At 41.7% G+C, this 15,420-nt stretch overlaps 1 protein-coding gene across 1 annotated transcript in view; it reads left to right on the plus strand.

Moving 5' to 3' along the window:
* CLCA1 (chloride channel accessory 1) overlaps positions 1-15,120 on the plus strand; it is a 32,524-nt gene extending 17,404 nt beyond the window's left edge. Inside the window, exons 7-14 of the mRNA XM_028511131.2 lie at positions 20-247; positions 3,848-4,022; positions 5,841-5,947; positions 7,895-8,110; positions 8,915-9,176; positions 10,207-10,377; positions 12,541-12,780; positions 14,611-15,120. Coding sequence (XP_028366932.2) covers positions 20-247; positions 3,848-4,022; positions 5,841-5,947; positions 7,895-8,110; positions 8,915-9,176; positions 10,207-10,377; positions 12,541-12,780; positions 14,611-14,999 — 1,788 coding nt within the window. The 3' untranslated portion in view covers positions 15,000-15,120. The remainder of the gene's footprint in view (positions 1-19; positions 248-3,847; positions 4,023-5,840; positions 5,948-7,894; positions 8,111-8,914; positions 9,177-10,206; positions 10,378-12,540; positions 12,781-14,610) is intronic.
* Positions 15,121-15,420: the final 300 nt, after the last annotated feature.

Below are 15,420 nucleotides of genomic sequence, written 5' to 3' on the forward strand. Positions count from 1 at the left end.
CTTTGGTTTCTCTGTTCAGATCAGTGACCGCCTGAAACGAATGAATCAAGCAGGCAAACTTTTCCTGCTGCAGACAGTGGAGCAAGGGTCCTGGGTTGGGATGGTGATGTTTGACAGTGCTGCCTATGTACAAAGTGAACTCATCCAGATCAACGGTGGCACGGAAAGGGATGTGCTCATCAGAAAACTCCCCACAGCGGCTGCAGGAGGAACGTCCATCTGCAGTGGACTTCGATCAGCATTTGCTGTGAGACAAGTTCCCCTACTATAGTTTGCAATGTTTACAATTTGTGTTTAAGAGATTCCCCCTTTCCAGTATTTCCATACATGCCTTTTGTCAAGTTGGATTAGACAACCAAGGGCAGAGCAATAGTTCAAATGACACAAAGACAGAGGCCCCCAAAACTATTGCTGGCTAATTCATTTATGCTCTTGTGCTTTTCTACATTAGTGCCTTTGTGCTCATGTGTGCCTTTGACCTGTAAGGCACTTTGTTGGGCATTAAGAATGCCATGAGGGTCCTGGCTGGTGTGGCTCAGTTGTTTGGAGTGTCACCCTGTAGACCAGAAGGTAGCAGGTTCGATTCACAGTTAGGGCACATACCCATTGCAGCTTCAATTCCTGGTCGGGGTATGTACCCCAGTTGAGGCACATACACAAAGGCAAGCCAGTCAGTGTTTCTTCAGCCGGTCAATGTTTCTTTCTTGCATCAGTGCCTGCCTGTATCTTTCTCTCTCCTCCTCCTTTCTCTAAAAGTGATGAAAAATGTTCTCTGGTGAGGATTTTTTAAAAAAAGAATACCATGAGGACCATACCTTCTGTCCCAGAGCTTATAATCTTTTTTTTAAATATTGGGGAGATACTGTACATTAATCACACAGTCACACAAATAAATGTATGTTCATAAACTATAATGAGGGCTATGGAGGAAAGTACACAGGGATATAAAAGACTATCTTCTATAAGAAAAAAATGAGCTCTGAGTTATGGTTAAATTTGAAGCTTAACACTCCAAATTTCTGGGTATAGAAGGACCTCTTTTTGGGCAAGCAAATGGTTTATTTATTGAAACAGGAGGCCTTAGGAACTGTAACTGTAGTTACAGTTGGAGTATATCCAACGATCCCATCTAACCATCCAATCATGTCATCCCTATACTTAGATATCAATGTCTTGCCATTTGCAATAAAATTAAGTAGAAATTTCTCTATCTAGTATTTGGGGCCTTCACAATATAGCCCTTACCTCCCTTTCCAAGCTTAAGTACCAGGGGCTCTCTTTCAGGAGTCCTACAGTTGAGCAAGTTAGATCACCTGTCCTTCAGAGCTTCAACGTCTTTGCCAGGCCAGCTCCCTGCTGAGTGCTGCCTCCCCCTTCCTGTGCACCTCAGCTCGCCCTCACTCTCCACAGGACCATCAAGCCTTGCTTCTTGACATCTTCCTGATCTTTTTAACTGTTTAGACTGTTGCCTTCTGAATCCTATGACCTTTTTATTTAAAATATATACATTTTATATATATATAATGTATATATCCATATACCTATATATATCTTACGGCTTCTAGGCTCTTGTCTCTCATTTCCCAATCATGTGCTTCACTCAAGCAAAACTTCTTTAGTGGTAAGTCTTATCTCTTTACCTCCCAGGCTATTGGCACAATATCATGTATACGGGAGGCTTTCAGTAAGTAAAATTAAATTTTATTTTTATTTTATTTTTTATCATTTTATTGTTGTTTAAATACAGTTGTCTTCATTTTCCCACCACCATAAATAAAATAGAATTATTTGATTGCACCTGATGCTTAATTGCTCCAAATACAGAATACAACATTATATATTTATTCAGAATCTATTTAACCCTTGAAACAAAGACTAGGAAGCTGAAAGAGGCTGGCAGGTCTAAGGTCTCAGGATCTCACCATGTCTTGGGCAGGCCTGCTCTGCACCTGCTGTGGGCACAGCGCATCGATGGGGCCGTGTCAGATTCCCCAGCAGCAGCAGAAACACTGAGCTCCTTGTGGGCAGTGGACTCAAACATTACCTCAAATTCAGTCTGTCCCTCTCCCCTTTTCATTCTACCTTGAAGGACAGGTCCCTGAAAGTGGTTTATATTGTGGACACAGTCAGCTGGAAAGACCATTTGCCAAGTGTCTGTGTGCATCTGGGTTCCCTTCCTCGACCACTCATTCAAGCTTTGGTTAAAGAAGCAAATGAGGGAGGGAAGCTGACAGTGAAATCCCCAACATATCCTAAACTCCTGCTGTGCAAAACCCTAAGGGAGATGGCTAATTCCAGATGGCCTGGTGGTGAGAGAAGGTCTGGTTCTGTGTTTTCCACTCAGATTGGTGAGAGAGTGTGAGGGATACAATTGGAATTTAAATGCTCCTCATGTGGGGTGGGAGAAGTTTGTGGGTGACTTCAGGATACTGAAGTAAACAGCCTTGGATGCTGAGGCTCTTGGATGCAGTGGGAATTTTGAGGGAGCATTCTCCTCAAGATTCCCACTGGTCCTTGCTAGAGAACCCTGGCCAGGTCTGTCCTGGGCTCCTGGTAGTTGTGTCTGCTGATGTGTGGCCACTGTACTTTGCTTGTTCTCTTGGCTTGATCAAGATACAGTGGTCCTTCCCAGCTAATTCAGCCCCACCCTGGCTGTCACTGTTGGAGCAGAGCCCTGAGTACACCTACATCCTCCATCGAGCCCTCAAGGAAGGCTGCACACCCCTCAGCTTCTATAAAAAGATGACCTGTTTTCTCGCCTGCCAACTCTCAACTCAGCCGTCTTCTGTCTCCCCAGTGGTGTATGTGGGAATGTCTGCATTGTTTCCATGACACATAGCTGTGATGGGGAATCCAAATTAAGCCCTTTCTCTTGCCTCTAAGACCCTGCAGCTTGGTCAGACCAAGGCCATGGCCATGGCTGATAGGCTTCTGGGCTCTGGGATCATTCACAGGCAACAGTCACAGTTCTGCCCTTCTCCCTTGTGTGGCTGAGCCCTTTCAGAGTTCAAACAAAGTGAAGCCAATGTCTTCTCTGCCTTCAGCTTTCCTTTCAACTTGCTTAAGATGCCTTCCTTTTCAGAGAGTCCAGTTCAGAGAGGGGAGGGTACTTGGGCTTGATTTCTCATTGTTCCTGCTTCTGGGTCTTCCTTCCATTCTTTTTAGAGGAAGAGGGAGCTCTTGCCTTCCTCTTCTTAAATGGATAACACTATTCTTTTATCTAATTTTCCTTTTATTATAATCTTATTCAACATTGTCCTCTCTAAATCATATAAAACATGTAGTCTGTGTTTAGCAAGAATAGTTAAAACATAGGTATCAAAGGACACATAAAACTGGCATTAATAGGAATAAAATTATTTGCTTTAATCATAGGGGATATTAAAATTTTTAACAATTCATGTGAGCTTGGTATTGACCAACCGGGACCAATGCCAGACATAAACAGTTGGTATGGCCAGACTGGTGAATACCATACAAGCTAAAATCTGCCATAGGTCTAATATTCCCCAAATATTATCCCCACTCAATGAGGGCGGTTTCTGAAGGCTTCTGGGGCCCCTGAAAACCTGTGAAGGAGAAATTATGTGAAGGAAATGTTCTTTCCTGCATCCCACTTTGTAAAAACCTCTCTGGAGCAGATTAGCCAAGAGAAAAGGACCACATCAAGTTCCATGAATGTTTCTCATTTAAAACTGTATCATTTCAAAACAGAGAGATACTTGACCATTCCCAGACACTGTTGTTTATTCTCTCTGGAATTCCTCTTGTTCTCTATAAATGCAGTTTTCACAAACACTTGGGCTGCCCTGCATCTGATGGCTCATGCTTTGAATCATGTCCTTAGCTCATTAGGAAGAAATACCCAACAGATGGGTCTGAAATTGTGCTCCTGACTGACGGGGAGGACAGGACCATTAGCACGTGCTTCAACGAGGTGAAGCAGAGTGGAGCCATCATCCACACAGTTGCTCTGGGGCCTGATGCAGCGAAAGAACTGGAGGAGCTATCAAAAATGACAGGTGAGGGACCTGAGTCCCACTGTGCTGTCTTTTCACTGGACTGTAAGTGCCAGTGAACTGGGGGATAGGGCAAAGGGTGGGTAGGGAGAGATAGGGGTAATCTTACTGGCCAAACCACTGCCTTACCCCCAATATCCATTAGAACCTACTCCATCATTTATTTTAAGGCCTTGGTTCTAGGATTAGAGCAGTCTGGAGAGGATGGAATCAGCATGGTGCCCTGGTAAAGACTTGGCATGCTCTTCCCAGGAACTTTATAAGGACTGGAAGGAATCTAATAGGTTAGCCAGGAACCACTCACTTCTAGCTGGCAGCTGGCCAAAGGGACCCAGGAAAGACAGATGACAAGTCACTCACTACATAACAGCATGATACAAGAGCTCTGTTGGCAATAGAAAGTACGAGGCACAAAGAAGGGAAGGAGAAAGGTCCGGAAAGATGACATCTGAATTGGGACTTTTAACAAGGAGTATCAGGGGAGAGCAGAGGGCCTGCTACACCACATGGAAGGTCACTCTGAAAATGTGGAATACAATGCACTTTCTCTGTAGAACATTAATATATTGTGCTTTTAACTCCCATTCACAACAGATGGTTAAAATAGACTCCATGTGTCCCTGGCTTCTTTAGCAGAATAAATGGGCACAATTTATTTTTGTTTCTTTTACTTAGAGCCAGCATTATGGACATCAATTACTATGCTGAGTTGCTTTCTGAGGCAGCTAAAATGACAGGGCTGTTTGCTCCTAATACGAGCTGTTTTAGGCTGTGCTTCCTAGAGGCAGAGATTGAAACAGGGATTTGGATGCATGTGACTTTTAGGAGAGATGTCAGAAGGGAGGGAGAAAAGTAGGATAAGGCAGGGAAAGGAGCGAGGCATGGATCGGACTGAACTTAGAGCCTAGCTGAAGCCTGACTCCACAGGGGACTCTGGGTCTGGAACTGCATCACGAACATGGTCCCATTTTAAAGCAAGAGGGCTGGCCTTTTGTATCCATCACCACTGTGTCCATCAGTCAGTGGCTGTGGACTGTCAGGGCAGGGCAGAGAGGAGGGAGCCTGTTACTCCTCTAGCTTGGGTGACCCCTTTTGGTAAGGCAAATCTCTGGAAAAGGAAGCAGTGATATGCCTTTAGTAGGTAACAGAGCAGCTGAGAAGAGATGCGCTTGCCTAGAGAAGGGGATCTAGGGAGTGCCCCAACAATGCAATCAAAACACTTTCCTTAGGCCTTGGATGGTGTTAATAGTTTAAAGGTACTTTCACATCAACTCTCTTAGTTACACTTGTTCCAAATAGCCCAAGACTGCTCGGCTTGGTGTGTCTCGCTTTTTATTACATATTGTGCTCTTCTATGACTGCTCCTTGTCAGCTGTCATTTCTTGCTTTCGGCACATGCCTAGCTCTTCTGATTTAGGAGAAAACTTGAAAGTCAACCTTGTTAGGATAAGGTCTAAAATAAGAATAAATCAAGAGCCTTGGAACAGGGTTTCATGGATCCTCTCAGATGAAAGTATATAGCTTTTAAAACATGAATTTTATGATATCAGTTCGGGCCTTTCAGAGATCCACGACTGCTTTGCAGGTACCTGAAGTAGCCATATCGACTAAGACGCTGCTAAAGCTATGATTTAGTCAGGTTAAAAAAGTAGTATTGACTTCCGGGTTTATCTCAGTACCTATTTGACGTTGATCTATTAAGACTTTAATAACACAGTAGAACTTTTATTCTGTGTATTCTGCTACCTTGAGAATGGCGAAAAATGTTGTAAACACTTGCTTTCTACAAAATATCTTCTGATAGTGTAATTTGCTTCTTAGGAGGTTTAAAGACATATGCTTCGGATCAAGCTCAGAACAATGGCCTCATTGATGCTTTTGGGGCCCTTTCGTCAGGAAATGCAGCTGTCTCCCAGCATTCTGTCCAGGTCAGACTTCTTCCTCTTCAACTTTTCATGTTTTTAAATAACTCTTGCAAAAATGGAGAGTTTAATGGTTAAAAGTTTTAAGTTCTACACTCTTCTAATAGTGAATAAAAATTAAATGGATGTTTCAGGCTGATATGAAACATTATTCCTAAAATGCAACACTACTCATTTAAAAAGGCAATCATGTTTACTTGTTTGGAAAAAGTACTAAGTAACTTCCTCATGAAAAGCAGCAACACAAAATATAACAGGTCCAAGAACTCTTTCTTAACATCTGTTAACAAGCACCCATAGCAATATAATTAATTGCTCAGAATTTTCTTCAGAATAGATTATCTCAATACAAATTTTCTAGGACAAGTGTTCAGGGATTACTTGCTCAATATTTCCATTACCTCAAATCTCTGATACTAGCCAAGATTTCCATATAATAGATGAAAAGAGCTTTGGACTGTGAAAAGCCCGTGCTCTCAGTCCAGACAGCTGGAGCCTTGTCCCGTGTCTGTCACTAGCTCTGTGGCCACTGGCAAAGACCCTCACCCCTTCGGCCTCAGTTTCTCAGTCAGATATGAACCAGAAAACTTCCATAGGCCTTTCTGATTCTGAAATGTCAAGAAAACCAAATTTTTCTTTCAAAAGTCACATAACTATTAAAAAATAGGACATTTTTAAATGCTCTTCCCCAATAGTTGCAAAACTTCCATGATTTTTAATCTAGAGTAAATAATCAGTAATCATACCTGTGTGAATTGTAACTTTTATTATGAAAATTTGGATAAGAGTAAAGGAGTACCTCAAAGCCAAATACTGCCAGATTTCAAAACAACAGGCTTTTTTGTCTACCGATGTGGCATTTATTCAGGCAAAGAAGAAAGCAATTATACTCATTTGAGTTATCCTAGTTCAAATTTAGAAAGTTAAACTCAAGAGCCTGTTTTGGAAATGGGAGGAATGTGCCTTAAAAAAGTAATCAAACTGATGAAAGGACAAGTTCACTGTCAGGGAATTTCTGCCCATTAGTTGTTATTTAAGAAACCCAACAGGAAGAGAAACAGTGTGATTCATTTACTCACCTGCCATAAGAATCAGACCTAAGAGCCTTTGACTTTCTTTGTATCCATGATCATAATCTTCCCATGCAACTAGAAAGTCTGGCTCCATGACCAGGCCATTTTATCTTCTAATGGATTTTGATTTAAGGACAATAAATAATTATCTTGGCCATAATCCTCAAAGTCACGCTTTCTACAAAAGTCTTACTAGCCCTTCCCCACCTCAATCCCTGCTCCTCAGCTCTTTCTATTGCAAACAACAAATCAGCCTTGGGATTTGACTTATTTCATTTATCTTCACAGGGACTGCAATAACACTCAATCTAACAATTAGTTATTTGCAATTCAAACAATCCATACAGAGGTGAAAGTAAGTCTCAGTCACTCTACTAGACTGTTAAAGGTTTACAGTCTAGTAAATAAGATGAGCTCTGTACACCAGTAGGTATAAAATAAAATACAGTGAATGTCAAAGGATGGACAGATACAAGGTTCTATGGGAGCTCACAGGAGGAGGAGGTTACTCCCGGCTGCTCAGATGGACATTAGAGAAAGCTTCATTGATACAGTGAGTTTTGTAATGATTTTGGAAGGACGGGCGCAGCATGCACAGATGGAGATGAGCATCAGACTTCCAAGAAAAGTGAGAGCATGGTAAATTCATGGGAGTCGTTTGGGGAAGTGTTCTGCTTTGGGTCTAGGAATCAGCATTGCAGAAGCTAAAGCTGGAAAGGTAATTTAGAATTAGGTCATAATAGATGCTAAATACCAAACCAAGGACTTAGGCACTAAGGGCTTTTTAATGGGACAGCTGAAAATTGGGGGGCAGAATGGAAGAGACCCTGTGATGGGAGCTGTATTCTCTAGAAAGTAAGGAGTTGTTGTTTCTTAACAGCTTGCAAGTAGGGGATTAACTCTCCAGAACAGTCAGTGGATGAATGGCACAGTGATTGTGGACAGCAGTGTGGGAAACGACACTTTGTTTCTCATCACCTGGACGGCGCAGCCTCCCCAGATCCTTCTCTGGGATCCCAGTGGAAAGAAACAAGATGGCTTTTTAATGGACACGCACACCAAAGTGGCCTACCTCCAGATCCCAGGCACTGCCAAGGTATGGAGTCAGCTTTTTTCCTTCTCACAATTTGACAAGAAAAAGTGTTTTTTTAAACTATGTTTTTAAGGATTTTATTTATTTATTTTTAGAGAGGGGAAGGGTGGGAGAAAGAGAGGGAGAGAAACATCAATGTGTGGTTGCCACTTGAGCACCCCCTACTGGGGACCTGGACCAAAGCCCAGGCATGTGCCCTCACTGAGAATTGAACTAGAGACCCTTTGGTTCACAGATCGTCACTCAATCCACTGGGCCACACCAGGCAGAGCTGACAAGATAAAGTTTTTATAGAATAATTATAGCTTTTTAAATGTGGGCAGTTGCTAAAAGGAAAGTCAGTACTGAATGAAATAAAAAACAAGAAAATATTTCCATCAAGAGGAAATCACTCAGTATTACAGCAAATCAAGGGAAAGAAAATTGGTGTTATTTTCTCCAGGTACTAAAAGGAGAACCCTCAAATTACATAGCAGTCAAGATGCAACATGATCCATAAAGTTTCAGGATCATGAAAACTATTTCCTATACCTCAGGAACTCATTAATTTGACCCTGCCCTTGAGAAACCAAGGCAATGATAAGAACAGTTTTCAGTTCATTTCCCCCAACTAGGGTTTTCTTGACAATAAGAGCCATGTAGTGGGTTCAAACATACCAGCATTTCACTTGGCTGAGAGTATCAAAGACCATCTGAGATATGCTTCTAACGTGCTTGTATCAGATAGACTCCTCCTATAGGTGGCAGTGAGGTCAGTTATGTGCCATGTGGATACTAACTAGATGTGTTTCCATCTGTTTTGGTCAGTTTGGCTTTTGGAATTATAGTCTACAAGCAAGCTCGCAAACCCTGACTTTGACTGTCACCTCCCGTGCATCAAGCGCTACCTTGCCTCCAGTTACAGTGACCTCCAAAATGAATAAGGACACAGGCAAATTCCCTAGTCCCATGGTAGTTTATGCCAAGATTCACCAAGGAGCCTTCCCAATTCTCGGGGCCAGTGTTACAGCCCTGATAGAATCAGCAGATGGAAAAACAGTTGCCTTGGAATTATTGGACAATGGAGCAGGTAACCACTCATGAAATTGGGAAACATGTCTTTCTTTTCCATGAATCAAACAGGGAAGAGCTGGAGGACAAGACCTGGTGAGGACACTCAGAAGCCAGGAGTCTAGCACTGGGGGTCTGGTTGGGAGAACTTTCTGCTCCATGCCCCATTCTTATATTTCAAAATGTTGGAAAACATAAAAAAGCCCTACCTTTAGCCTCTGCAAAGCCCAAATACATTGGTAGCTCAAGCACAATAGCTGAAATTCTAGGGAGTCATCAGAAGGTATTCCATACTCTCCAAAAAATTAATACTTTTCTTGCGTTAGGGATATAATATATATATTCATTTTTTACTTCCCCACACACTTTTGAGATATTAGCCCTCCACTAAAGCATCAGAGACAGATTCAAGGACAGTTATACGTGACTCCCTTATCTATGCAGACACTCTATCATCTTGTTCCCAAAGTGAGAATCCTGCCCATTATTTCTGTATTTAAGAAATCTAACAGGGAGAAAGAGAATTCTACATTTCTTTTTTAGGAGGAACTTGACTGCTTACTCTGATGCAAGTAATCTTATTAGAACAAATTTTGTAAATGAATTTCCTTCCTAAATCTACCCTGGGGAGAAGTCATGAATTTTTGAAAACTAATCATACAACATTTTTTTGCTCCTCAGTAACATAGCAATTCAATTCTGTACCAGAGATACTTTAAGATAGTTTAACTACTTACTGAGTAACTAAACTGTGCTGTGTGGAGTATACCAGAGATGCATAACATGAGCTCTGATTCCAAAAAGACAGACAATAGTTCATGAGGATAAGGTGTACATGTGTTAAACTATACACACATATACACAGCACACACATGCACACTTGTAAAAGAAGGAGTCCTCATGCTTTACATAGTCAAATCCTAAACTCTCTTGGAGACTATGCTGGATTCTCTTTGCTTTGAAAATTTTTAACCCACATTTGATTTGGAAGTATACAAATGCCTTGTTATTTTTAAAATATTCATTAATTCCTTCATTGCCCTCTCAAGGTGCTGATGCTACTAAGGATGACGGTGTCTATTCAAGGTATTTTACAGCCTACGATGCAAACGGTAGATACAGTGTAAAAGTGCAGGCTCTGGGAGGAGTGAATGCAGTCAGGCGGAGAGTTACACCCCAGCAGAATGGAGCCATGTACATCCCTGGCTGGATTGAGGATGGTAAGTAACTGTAATAACACACATCTGACTTGAGCAAAGTCTTCGGATAAAAAGGAAACCATTTAGCCCCTGGGGAGAATGGTGCAGTAGGGTTTCTCAGACTTGGCATTATGGACCTTTTGAGCCCCAAAATTATTTGTTGTGGGGGTTGTCCTGTGCTTTGTAGGGTGTTTAGCAGCATTTCTGGCTTCTATGCACTAGAAAACAAAACAGCCCTCATAGTCGTAACAATCAGAAATGCCTCCAGATGTCTTCCACTGTCCCCTGGGTGCAAAATAGTCCTCAGTTTAAGACACTAAATTGAGTGGGCTGGAATGGGAGTAGGGGGGAGAAAACTGTACTTGAACAATGATTAAAATTAAAAAAAAATAAAACTTAAAAAAAAGACACTAAATTGAACGTATCTTTTGATGGTTTTGGCTCAAATTCCAGCCTTCTACCAGATAAATTATTTTAGGTAATCTCCTTGATCCTCACTTTCCTCAGTTGTCAAATAGGGATAACAATGGTTATTACCTCCCAGAATGGTTATGGGGAATAAATAAGGAATTATACCTAATAAACTATTGTTGATAAACAGTAAGTATTCAACAAATGTTTGTTACTACTTTCAATAAATTGTAAAACTTTTTGTAATGAAGCTCTTTCCACTGACATAGGCATTTCCATAGAATCAAAAAATAGCAATTTAGGGCTTGTTATCCAAATCAGTATCGCCGTAAGCCCCCCCCCCCCCGCCCCCACTTCTTCCTTTCTCCCTCTCTTCCTGCTGAGACCAGGGAGAATAGTGGGTGACCCTAACACCAGCCAGCAAGCTGAGCCTGCATGTAAGCGGGTGGGCAAATTATGCTCTAAGAAACAGGGAGTTCCATATCACTCGATTATGAACACTTGCCTTAGACTAGAGCTGGGAGTGTAACCAAGACTGAGTCCTGATAGATTCCAGGACTTGTTTTTCATCAAACCACCCCATCCTGGGCAGGTCTTTTCCTACCTCTGGGTATAGTAAGAACAGCTCCTTCAAGAAGCTTTCCACTGTTCTGTTGACTTGGGTGTATGCTTAGTAAAGGGAGAATTCTGAGACATATAGTGCCTCTCATCAACTGTGATCATAGGGAAAAAGGCTTTAAAAGACACCAATGGTTGAAAAAGTCCATCAAATATTATAGCTTATTTTATTCCCATTTGTCCTTCTTTTTTAATTAGAAGAAGAAGGCAGCTGTCTCTGGCCTATGCTCAGTGTTTTAATTGCATTATTACATTTCATTCTCCTACTTATCCCATTTTACAGACAGAGAAACTGAGGGTAGAGAAGTTATTGGTTTACATAACTAATAATGATAACACCTGGCTTGGCACTGGGACGCAAAGAGCCTAAATACCAATAGAGATGATCTCTATTGGCAAATCTAATACTAACCCTTAGCCTGCTAACATACCTACTTCGTGTCTGCCCAAGACCAAACTAATGGGTATTAAGATCAGTCTGTCTTTACAGGGTAAAATGTATGGGCTGAAGAAGTAGAGCTTATGAGAAAGTCTTATTTGCAACAAGAACTAGGTTTCCATATATTCACTGAGAAAATTAGAAGTCTTTCAAAAGCATAAAATTTTAGAACCCCTAACTTAGAACATTTCACAAGAAGGTGCATCTAATAAAAAGATAAAACACGAACATGGAGAAAGAGAAAAACATACAGAATAAATAACCCTGGTAATTCTTAAAGGTCGAGGTAATTAATTACCAAATAAATAGAAAAGGTCATGGACCCCACAGCATTGTTTGGGTGGAAGAGATTTCTTGAGGCATTTGGAGGAGACTTAAAACAGAAGGAGTGTTTATACCAAGCTTGTGGAAGGGTACAATCAGGATAGGTTAAAAGATGGAAAAGGAAACAATTCCAGGACAAGTGTCATGAAAATAAATTATAAAAGTTATTGCACTAAATAAGCATGAAATAAAGAACTATGATTCTCTCTGCTTTTTTCTCTCTGATGCAAACTGGTTTGGGATTTTTTACACGAAACAGTTAAAATGAATGTTGTGTATGGGAGGAAATAAGGGGATGGGAAGAGTAGAAAGAGGGTAATCCAATAACAAAACAGAGGGAAGGATAGCCATTTTGAGCAGCTTACCATATATTGAGAACTATTTTAATGCAGGTGAAGTAAAATGGAACCCACCAAGACCTGAAATTAATAAGGAAGAACTTCAAGGCAAGCAAGTGTGTTTCAGCAGAACATCCTCGGGAGGTTCATTTGTGGCCTCCAATGTCCCAAATGCTCCCATACCTGATCTCTTCCCACCTTGTCAAATCACCGACCTGAAGGCAAAACTCCAAGGGGACAATCTTATTAATCTGACGTGGACGGCTCCTGGGGACGATTATGATCATGGAAGAGGTGAGCTGAATGTGGTGCAGACCCTGTAAGGAGGTCAGCGGCCAGGCAAAGGGAGTGAGGCAGGCAAGCATCTTGTGATGCATATGGAAGGCAGGGGGGATCTCGAATGTCCTCTGAAATGAAGGGGGTGGGACAAGGACAAAATGGGTAAAAGGGGTCAAATATAAGAGAACAGATGGAAACTAGACTTTTGGTGGTGAGTGTGTAGTAGAGTATACAGAGAGAGAATTATAATGTTGTACACCTGAAATTTATATAGTGCTGTTAACCAATGTTACCTTGATTTTAGAAATAATTTTTTAAAAGATTTTAAAATGGGAGGTTTAGAATCTGAAAAAGTGGCCTACTTTAGGTGTAAGAGGGTTCAACCAGGAAAAGGCAAGCCTTGTTTTGTTTTGTTTTTTCCCTGAAATCTTGCCAAAGTGTCCTTTAACAAAGCCCATTTTTAGTAATGACTCCCAGAAAGGTGAGAATTCAGCAGAAATATCTACGCAGCCGAGCTTTCCTCTGCAAGAAACCTGTCAAGGTCGGGCCTATCGACTGCAGCGTGGGCATCACATGAATACTTGTTAGAGACTTAGAGCTTCAGGCCTCACCCCAAACCTACTGAACCAGAATCTGCATTTTTAAGATCTCTGAGTGATTTGTGTGCACATTAAAGTTTGAGAAGCACTGGTACCAAAATGCCTCTATAAATAATAAAATAATATTTAAAGAACCTCCTCTCTCAACCAGGTACTATACCCAGAAATACTGGCCAAAGCTGACCCAGTTTTACATGTATCACTCTGTTGAGATGTTACAGAAACAACCCCCCTCCCCTGGGGTCTTTTTTCACTATGGTTCTTCTTTGCCTACTGCCTTGTTAGAACCTGTGGCTCTCAATGCCAGAGTTTGGTAAAAAGAAAAGGAACTATTTATTCAGAAGTTATACAGGTTTAGAATAATGGCAGAATGTCGCCATTAAATCCCAAAGTCACTTTAAAACACCCACAAACACCCACAGTCCTGCCTCCCCTGGCTAAACCAGGCCAGTGAGGAGTACCGTATCTCAGGAAAAGAAACAGAAGTCTGTAGCTCAGCTAGGTTCCTGTTTGTAATCCAAAACTTCATCCTCATGGTGGGCTGGTGGGAGTTCTTCTGCATCCTTTCAAAATGCTAAGAGAGAGCTTAAGAGCTTAAGTCCGGATGGCTGCCACATCTTGCTTTCCTGCTTCCTAAGCCGGGTGATCAAGACAGCCCCCTCTCTGCTCCCAAAACCGGTGGTCAAGCCTCCACGTGGTTGCCGAACCTGGGTTTAAATCCCCCGAGGATCTTCCTCTGTAACCCCATTTCTGACGCCTCCCACAATCAGCTACACCTGCTAGCACTCCTGTATTTTCAGCCTTTCTTGGCTACCATACTTAGTCTGGTTAGGCATGGCCCTGTGGCATGGAGGAACCATCTCCAAGCTCTCTCACAGAGGCTGTAACAGGGGAGCTGCCTCCCAGCTACATCATGGGTCAAAGTCATACACATCTCCCTGGCTCTGAGCAGGCTGTGAAGCTAGCCTGCTGTTATTAATATGCAAAATAACCCTCAATCCCTGTGTTGTAGCTTTTCCCAGGCCCCAAGCTAGGCTTGTGGGGGGCCCTGGGGCCTCTCACCTTATACTCTGTTACGCCTATACCCCGCTACAGAGATACACACACACGAATGTAAAAAGATACTAATGCTTGTCAAAATGAAGCATCAATCACATTTATTTATTGGCACTTTATGGGATGGTGATATAGTTTCTAACAGCCTTTTAAAACTTGAGAATTGCAAGTCACGTCCTTTTTTTTCCAGCTCACCAGTATATCATTGGAATAAGCACAAGTATTCTTGATCTCAGAGACAAGTTCAATGAATCAATTCAAGTGAACACTACTGACCTCATTCCAAAGGAAGCCAATTCTGAGGAAGTCTTTGTGTTTACACCAGAAGGCGTCACTTTTGAAAATGGCACGGATCTCTTCATCGCTGTTCAGGCAGTTGATAAGGTCAACCTGATGTCAGAAATCTCCAACATTGCACAAGTATCTTTGTTTATTCCCCCACCGACTCCTCCGGAGACACCTAGTCCTTCTCTCCCTTGTCCTGATATTAATGTCAACAGCACCATTCCTGGCATTCACATTTTAAAAATTATGTGGAAGTGGCTAGGAGAATTGCAGCTGTCAGTAGCTTTGGGTTGAGTTTTCACGAGCTAAATAAATCACCCATCCTCGTTATCACAATATTTTCTAAAATGTATTTTAGACTACCTGTAGGGAGTGAGTTGATGAAATAAAATGCTAACCAACTGGATATGTATGTGCAAAAACTATCCATTCAGCCTGACTGGTATGGTTCAGTGGGCTGGACATCGTTCTGCAAACCTAAAGGTCATTGGTTTCATCCCCAGTCGGGGTGCATGCCTGGGTTGTGGGCCAGGTCCCCATGTTCCTCTTGCACATCAATGTTTCTCTTCTGCTTTCCCTCTTTTTCCCTCTCTCCAAAAAACAAATAAATAAAATCTAAAAATAAAAATAAAAGCCATCTTTTCAAATCCAAGAGTTTGACCATCACTTACTTATTAATGAGTTTGAGTAATAGAAAGAAGAGGTGCATGCATTG

Source organism: Phyllostomus discolor, chromosome 5 (assembly GCF_004126475.2).
Source record: "Phyllostomus discolor isolate MPI-MPIP mPhyDis1 chromosome 5, mPhyDis1.pri.v3, whole genome shotgun sequence".
NCBI lineage: Eukaryota > Metazoa > Chordata > Mammalia > Chiroptera > Phyllostomidae > Phyllostomus > Phyllostomus discolor.